Raw genomic sequence first — 8897 nt, forward strand, 5'->3', positions numbered from 1 at the left:
ATGACCAAAATGTATTAAGAACAGGAAGAAGCAAACAATTCGAATTCGGACCGTTAATTCAGTCGAGAAGACTTAAAAGTTGCCACGGATTGCCCAGGAATTATTTTACTATCAGCCCACAATCAGCATACATGCACCCACACGAGCACGGTTTAAGAGATGGAGGAGAAGCAGAAGATACATTCTCTCAAATTTCTGCCACAGGATGACGCATGCGCAAGAAATAACCTTTTGAATTCACTCAATTGAGTTCATTCCTTCCTTCAAGAAAGAGCAAAGGGGCCGGTAGTGCGCATGCGTAATAGTATTTGCTGTTGTCAGTCAACGTGGCCCTTCTGTCCAATCTCTGCTATGCAACCTGCACTTCGCCGCCAAGAGAACGATTGAGACCCGCCTCTTCCTCTGGTGCACATCCGCAGTTGGGATATCACGAGGCATCCGGAAGCTGTTCTTTCTCTCTTTGTGAGTCGACTCGTGTGGCAGCCATCATGGTAATCGCGGGCGCATGGCCGAGGCCTTGTCCACGGCGCTTTTCCTAAGACTTGCTGAAGTGGAGGGTGATCGTGAAGGGTTTCGCGACAGCCTTCATTTCCCCTCGGCTGATTTAAACCGAGAAAGAGGATGGCGGAAAGGGCCACGGGGAGAAGGGCCGAAGAGTCTTGTGCTGGACGTAAATGGAAGAGATGGTGGCGGGCGATTAAATGAGGGCCGGGGGAGTGGTGGATTTTGTCAGCTTTTTTATCATTTTCTTTTGGTGGAAAAGAGAATAATACTCAGCCATGATAAGAAAGTCTTCAACAGACGTTTCTCAGATTTCTGTCACTTTTGTAGAGTGGCCTGACTGCAAATTCATGAGGTGTCTGCCCCATCGCATCTAAAAATGATTTTGGGCTGAGAAGAATATATTGTATTATAATTATATTTGTTTCAACTATTCAATTATCTTAAAGTTCAGTATTAGGGAGTAAAATTGCTTTCTTTGAAGGACTGTTACGAGAGCTCCATAATTCTATAAGCTTGTCTAGTAATGAATCATTTGAATAATTAAAATAAACTTTATCTCATTAAGGTGTTCAAGCGCTATGTTGAGATTGGCCGAGTTGCTTACATTTCATTTGGACCACATGCAGGAAAACTAGTTGCAGTGGTTGACATCATCGACCAAAACAGGGTAAGTTTCACTGCTTATGCTATATGTTTAAAAAAGTGATATATTTATCTGGTAGATAGTAGTGATAAAGAATTTTACTTAGGACTGGTTATTCCATCCTTTAATCCACCAATAGAATAGAATACAATAATTTTTTTGGCCAAGAGTGATTAGATACACAAGGAATTTGTCTCCAGTGCAGAAACTCAGTGCACACGCAAAACAACAGAGTAATAATAATTATAATAATAAGATGGTAGGAAAGATGAGAAGGATAATAACACAGCTGTACCACATGGATAAATAGACATAATACTGTGGCTTTTCTTACTATACAGCTTCCTTTTGTATGTACCTGTGTTAGAAAATATGGTTATGTTAAACACTCAAAGAGGCCATTAGCATGTATTCCAGGGTAGTTACAGAAGAGAGGATTTTTTTGTAGTTAGCATAGAACTGCAGGCTTCTAACTTCTCAACAAGCTTGTAATTTTGTGGGCTTAAGGAGAGAGCTAATGATTTAGTTGCCTAGATGAATAGCTTGCTTTCTGTATAAAGGTGTTTCTATAACCAGCTTGATTTACCCTGAATTCTTTAAAATACAGTGATTGTCTGCACTATGGATAAAAGCACATAAAACTTATGTTATAGTAAATTTGCTTTACTAGGTATGATTATTTTTGGCAAGGTTATAAGCTCAGTACCTAAATTCTTAATTTGCTCAATATATAACATCCATTTTACGTAGTTTCATTGTGTTCAATAAACGTACCCTTAAGAGTAAATCCCAACCAGGTGTGTGAGACGATATTCCAGAGAGTGCAAAAACTTGGTTTTTCAAAATTATATTGTATATGCATAATTCATTGCTGTTATTTCAAACTTTTGTAAAGGGTTCAAGAATATATTGGAAGTGTTCTAGGGGTATGGGGTGTAAAAATGTTGGGAACCGCTGCTTAAGAAGAATATGCATTGGTTTGCGATATGAAATTATGTTACTGTAAAGTAGTATCCACACTAGTGTTCTTGAGACTCCTTTAAATCTTTCTTATGGTCCGTAAAAAAAATCTCCAGAGATAGAAATTAAGATCTGTGGTATCTTATAAATAATGTTACTTGTGAGTGTAAAATGAACTGAAAATAGGGGGGGAAATCACTGATGACCTTTAACTTCTCCATTAAAACTCCATTTACTTCTAGGCCCTAGTTGATGGCCCTTGCAGTGGTGTCAGAAGGCAGGCTATGCCCTTCAAGTGCATGCAGTTAACTGATTTTGTTCTGAAGTTTCCTCACAGGTTGGTTATATGGTACTTCAATATTACTGCCTCTAAATTTGAATCGAAAAAGAAACACTTGTCTTATTGCTGGTATTGCAAGAATATTAAGAGTTTATCCTATTTTATCATTGCTGAAAACTATAAGAATATGGAAAAATAGCTCGCTCTTGTATATTTATTCCCAAGAAAAATCCTTGATGTCAGCATGGGCTGTTCTATTATTTTAATGTTCTACTTAATTTAAAGTAAGTTATCATAAAATAGTTGCACAAGATAAAAAAAGTATTCCTTTTTTCAGAATTATGCAGCTATTTTACAGGTAGTCCTCAACTTACAACAATCCATTTAATTACCATTCGAAGTTACAATGGCACTAAAAAGCAATATTATGATTTTCACATTTACAACCATTGCAGCATTGCCATGGTCACATGATCAAAATTCAGATACTTGCCAGCTAATTCATATTTGACGGTTGCAATATCTCAGATTCAGGTGGTCTCCTTTTGTAATCTTCAGACAAGCAAAGTCAGTGGGGAAGTCAGATTCACTTAACCATGTTACTAGTTTAACAAAGATGATTCACTTAATAAGTTTGTAAAATGGGGTGATGCTCAACAAATGTATCACTTAGCAACAGAAATTTTGGGCAACAAATTATGTTCATAAATTGAGGACTACCTCTACATTCCAAAGTACGACACAACTGATTGCCAATATTACTTGTGGGTGATTTAAACTAGGTTTAAATCCTTATTTAAAATTGGCTTATTTAGAATTAATATTCATACTGTGAAACTAAATGTATGGGCTACTAGTAGGTCTTTTCTATATTTATTTCTTCTATACTTTATAATGTCTATATGAAGAATTGGCAAAGGTTAACCATCAACTTGGGATGAGTTATTAATATGGGATATTGGTAAACTAAAACTTAGGTACAGATACTTTGGAAGTTTGGTGAAGACTAAAATGATTTGGAAGAAAAGAGCTCTTAGCTAGAGCAGTTATATTAATAAATAAACATTTAGGAATTCCTACAAGTATTACTATTACTTTAATACCAATGTTGGCTGTAGATCAGGGCTGTCCAACCCATGGGCCAACTGAGACCCCATAAGATAAAAGTTAGTTGTTTATGTAGATTAGCCATATCATATATTTCGTGTGCAGCCCAAGATGATTCCTCTTCACTCGGTGTGCCGCAGGCAGTCCAAAAGCTTGAACAACTATGCTCTAGATGGAATCACATTGCGCCTGAAGGAGCAGTGCTGTCACTTGGGTTTGTCCTGGAGTCAGTAGTTTTGGTAAATGGCTAAAGACATTTTTGCCTCTATTCACTTATGCCTTAACTGTACAAAGAATAAATAGGGCTGTCAGTTATTAATGAAATTGTTTCTTCAAAGAAGAAAAGCTATGCATTTTTGAAAATAACTTTTTGTGCCAGTTTTTTTTAAAAAGGGACTAATATGGGAAGTTACTGATGCTGTGATTACTTAGCAGCATCAGCAGAGAGTTTGGAGATCTATTAAGTGGCACAGGAAAATAAATATTTTTAAATGATCTTAATGTAAATATATGTTGATTGTAAGCTAAAGATAACCTTACAATTTTTTTTGTTTTAAATACAGTGCTCGTCAAAAATGTGTGCGAGTTGCCTGGGAAAAAGAAAACATTAATGAGAAATGGAAGGCCACCAGATGGGCAAAAAAAATTGAGGCTAGGGAGAAGGTATGTGTTTCAAAAAATGCAAAATATGCAATAGCTGTGAGTTAAATGGCATTTTGGAAGCAGCTAAATAATGAAATACAGTTAAGAACTCTGTTTTTCAGTATTTGTTGCCAGTTAACTGCCTGTGTAATCAGTTCAGCAAACACCTTCTTTAATGTTCCTGCTATTTCAGGTACAGCAGACTGTAGGACTTTGGAAAATACTGTTTCCCAAAAAATAAGACCGTCTCTTTTTTTTTTTTTTGCCTCCAAAAGAGTCACCAGGTTTTATTTTCGGGGATTGTCTTTTATGCTCACCTCCGGCACTGATAGCCCTGCCCAGCAGGTCCACTTCTTCTGCGGCCGAAGGAGCAGCTTCATTCTATAGCTGCATTCCGGCCTGCATTTCACAGTCAGGCCTTTCCGGAAGGCCTATGCAGCTGAGAACCGAGCTATGAGTTCAATCCATAGCTCGGTTCTCAGCTGCAGTGGCTTTCTGGAAAGGCCTGTGACTGAGAAATGCAGAAGACACCGCAGAAGAAGTGGGTCGGCAAGGAGGCCAGGCTACAAGGTAAGTAGGTGCATGGGGCAGCTCCACATCCCTGCCCTAGCTTGCTTTTTAGATCTTTCCCTCGCTCAAAACAGGCTTATTTTTGGGGTAGGGCTTATATTAAGCCCACCCCCAAAAATCAAGCTAGGGGTTTTTTTCGGGGTAGGTCTTAAACTTTCAGGGAAACACGGTAGTTGGAATTGAGATTATCCTTTTTCCTCATACTCTGTCCTGAACTTGCGACAAAACAGGGCATTTGCTCCACATGGTTACAGATGCTCTGTCATAGATAACAATAGGAACTTGAAATAATCCTGTTATACATCACTCATTCTCTGAACAGTTTACAGTGTCGTCATATTGCCTCCAACAATCTCAGTCCTCATTTTATCAACCTCGGAAGGGGGAGTCAACCTTGAACTTCAGGCTGTGGGCAGTTTGCCTGCAATATTTCATTCTAACTAAAGAGCTGTGGTGGCACAGTGATTAGAATGCAATACTGCAGACTTGCTCACTGCAGGAATTCTATTCTGAATGGCTCATGGTCGGTCGACTCAGCCTTCCATCCTTTTTGAAGTTCATAAAATGAGGACCCAGATTGTTGGGGGAAATAGGCTGACTAAACTGCTTAGAGAGGGCTGTAAAGCACTATGAAGCAGTATATTTAATTTAATAATTTAATTTGTATACCGCCCTTCTCCTGAAGGACTCAGGGCTGTGAACAGGGCAATACATAATAAAAACAGAATACAAAAATTAAAAAGCAATTAAACCATTATGCCCATAATAATTAATACATATTAAAATTAGAACTATTTATAAAAACCCGACCCCATCCCGTCAGACCAGGCCAGCTTGTTCGAAAAAGAAGATTTTGAGATCTCGCCGGAAGGAGCGAAGGTCGGGGGCCATCCGGAGCTCAACCGGTAGGCGGTTCCAAAGGTCTGGCGCGCCCACAGAGAACGCTCTCCCCCTGGGGGCCACCAATCGGCATTCTTTGATCGGCGGCACCCTGAGGAGGCCCTCTCTGTGGGAGCGCACTGGACGGAGGGAAGTTGACGCCGGCCACATATAAAGTCTTAAGTGCTATTGCTAACCACCATACCACCAGGGATCATCAGTAGTGCTAAGTGGTGCCTATTGAGACTATTGAAAAATATCTAAAGGAATGATTTTTAAAGGGGCTTCTAATACAAAATACTGTGAGACAATCACTGTCTCTCACTCCAGCATACTTAGATCATTCTATGCTCGAGCTATATGAAAAGAAAGGATATAAATGTAGTCAATAGTAGAAGCACAATTAATCCAGCTTTTTGTAGAGTGTTTGCACAATCTTTAAAATACCTTGGAGAGGCTTAATTAGTTTTATATCTTTTTTAATTAAAATATTTTTATCCCTCGGGTTCTTCAAATTTTCCTATCTTAGTCTGCTTTTTTCCTAGATTTAATCATTTTAATAGTACATAAATCATTGGTTAAACATGCATATAGATAAAATAAGCATAATTGAATCTGCACCGCTTCATTGAATGCTCTAAATTCCTGTACAGTCCTTTCTATGGATGACATGGGCCATTTATTGGTTCTTCAATGTAGCTAAAAGGATAAACTTTAATCTGAACTTATTCAGAAAAACTTCTACAAAACTTGTAATAAGTTAAGAATATAAAAATAAATTGTTCCAATAGCTTCAGTTTTATATTCATGTTTTTAAGATTTTAATTTATATATTTTATACTTGTATGTGAAGAGCTATATGATTGTGGTGAAAAAAAATTAAGCTTAGCCTGTGCTTTTAGACACAGAAATTACAGAATATGCTTCTCTGGTGCCTGTACTACAGAGACATTTGCAGTATTTTTGTTTTACCATTATAGGTTGGATTCTATTAATGACAGTAATTGGCATCAGCAACTCCATTGTTAAGTGACACAGACATGTGACCACTAACTTAACAGGAGAAGTTCCAGTTGGGGTTATTAAGGGCAATATCTCATGATCTACTGGCTTCTGTGTTGATTCTATAGTTAGAAGCTGACAATGAAGGCCAAAAAAAAAGAAAAAAGAATCACATGACCACGGGAAACTGTTGTCATTGTGAGCCGGTTGCAAACATCCAAACCACAGCCAACGTAATTGTGGAAATGGTGCAGTTTGAAAGATCAGCTATAAGTCTCATTCAGTGCCATTGTAATTTTGAATGGTTGCTGAATAGTTATTAATAAGGACTACCTAATACTGCATCAATACCTAGGGCACACAAGACAATGTTATACCACTCTGTTCTTTTCAAATACTGATTCTTTTATTGCCAGGTTCTTAGGCTGATTTATCATCTTAATAAAGATGAATTTGAAAATAAAAGTTATGTATGAGATGACCAGTTGTATTTTGCTAATGCCAAATAAGACGGCAGTTTTGGGTAAGGCTCAGGATCTCAGACTTCTTTGTCAAAAAATCTTTCCACAGAAAGCCAAGATGACAGATTTTGATCGTTATAAGGTCATGAAAGCAAAGAAAATGGTAAGTATAATTGCTGTATTGTGTTTTTGCCAAATAGACTTTCCTAGAACTGAATATAATGGTTTTAGATGCAAGGTAAGATCTTTACGTTTGCACTGTGCAATTTTTGCTTGATTTCCTATTGTGTAATTTAACCCAAATTACAGATATGCCTGCCACTTAGAATAGATTGATTAGAGTTGTCTCTAAACGTAAATAAAATGAATACACATCCAATGTCAACTCTTGATGCAGCTGGCTTTCTATTTTTAGCTGTTCAGCAGTAAATTTCTTTTGAAATAAAAAAATTGTGTGAATAGGATTATTCTACAGTAAATATTGTTCTTTTTTTTCTGCAGAACGTAATCAAAAGTTTAATAAAATTATTGAAATATGACGTAGTTGCTCATAAGTAAACAATTTTAAAAATGAAAACATTCTTGCCTTATAATTATTACATAATTGTTTTACAGAGAAACAGGATCATCAAGCATGAAGTTAAAAAGCTTCAAAAGGCACCTTCTACCAAGAAAGCATAAATTGTCAACAAATAAAAATTTCAATTGAATAGGCACCTAACATGATTGATGACTTGCCTGATTATTTTTCTCTTACTACTTTCACCAAACTAACAAAACCTAAGTATTTATAGGACTACTGTACTTAATGAATAAACCTTGGTACAAGGTTAGAGCTACCCCGCAAACATTGGGCAGATATATATATTATTTATTAAAAGGACTTGTCTGTATTTAAAAGATACTCATCTGAAGAAGCAGTCTCAGGAGTGGTATAAAACATTGTGTTAAATTCAGAGGTAAAATCTACAAAGAGCATCCTTACATAGGTCTCCCACTGCTCCAGATGAATCAGTCGTATGCAGATTGATGGCCATCTTTTTGCTCTGTATGCAAACTGGTGACTGTTGAGTGTGTATTGGAGGCAGAACACAATGTGCCTGCAGACCAGTTTTTCAAAACACTTCATGATAATAGGGGTGGTCTATAATCACTGAGGCTGTTAATAAAGGACTTCTTTGGTAATGGAAGGGATGTGGTGGCTCAGTAGGTTAGGATGCTGAGATTGTCGATCAGAAGGTCGGCAGTTTGGGTCGAATCCCGAGTGCCGCGTAACTGAGCGCCTGTTACTCGTCCCAGCTTCTGCCAACCTAGCAGTTCGAAAGCACGTAAAAATGCAAGTAGAAGAATAGGGACCACTACGGTGGGAAGGTAACAGCGCTCTGTGCCTTTGGTGTCTAGTCATGCTGGCCACATGACTACGGAGACGTCCTCGGACAAGCACTGGCTCTTCGGCTTTGAAACGGAGATGAGCACCGGCCCCTAGAGTTAAACAACTAGCATGCATGTGCGGGGGAACTTTTACCTTGGTAATGGAACAATGATGGAGGCCTTCAGACAGGATGGAATAGTGGACCGGGATAGAGACTGATTAAAAAATCTTGGTAAAGACCCCAGCCAACATGGGTCAAACACCTTAAAATAAATGTGAAAGCCTGTAATAATTACCCAAGTCAGCCAACATCACCATCTTCAGACTCCAGTCTCTCCCTCCCTTAATACTTGGGGCAAATGAGAGGACTGCCAAAATCAGCATAATTCACTTTCTTGTAGTTAATCCAGGAAGGACAAGGAGCAGGGAAATTTACCAACCCAGCCATGGTGAGCATAAACAGTATCAGGTTAAAGT

The 8897-nt window shown here is 38.0% G+C and overlaps 1 protein-coding gene across 2 annotated transcripts; it reads left to right on the forward strand.

The window, feature by feature from the left end:
* The first annotated feature begins 345 nt into the window (after positions 1-345).
* RPL14 (ribosomal protein L14) lies at positions 346-7769 on the forward strand. 2 transcript variants are annotated; one of them, XM_081343361.1, is made up of 6 exons: positions 346-491; positions 1070-1171; positions 2350-2444; positions 4058-4157; positions 7158-7211; positions 7664-7769. In XM_081343361.1, exons 1-6 carry the CDS (start codon positions 489-491, stop codon positions 7727-7729), a joined length of 420 nt encoding a protein of 139 aa, XP_081199487.1. In that variant the 5' UTR covers positions 346-488; the 3' UTR covers positions 7730-7769. The 2 variants fall into 2 exon arrangements, with proteins under 2 accessions (XP_081199487.1, XP_081199486.1); XM_081343360.1 differs by having other exon boundaries at positions 473-670.
* Positions 7770-8897: the final 1128 nt, after the last annotated feature.

Source organism: Vipera berus, assembly GCF_964194415.1.
Source record: "Vipera berus genome assembly, chromosome: Z".
Lineage (NCBI taxonomy): Eukaryota > Metazoa > Chordata > Lepidosauria > Squamata > Viperidae > Vipera > Vipera berus.

Bases quoted from the DNA above. Each gene is read 5' to 3' on its own strand.
- RPL14 (XM_081343360.1), top strand. From the start codon at position 506: ATGGCCGAGGCCTTGTCCACGGCGCTTTTCCTAAGACTTGCTGAAGTG. The intron at 671-1,069 runs GTAAATGGAAGA...TATCTCATTAAG, and splicing joins CGAAGAGTCTTGTGCTGGAC to GTGTTCAAGCGCTATGTTGA. The intron at 1,172-2,349 runs GTAAGTTTCACT...ATTTACTTCTAG, and splicing joins ACATCATCGACCAAAACAGG to GCCCTAGTTGATGGCCCTTG.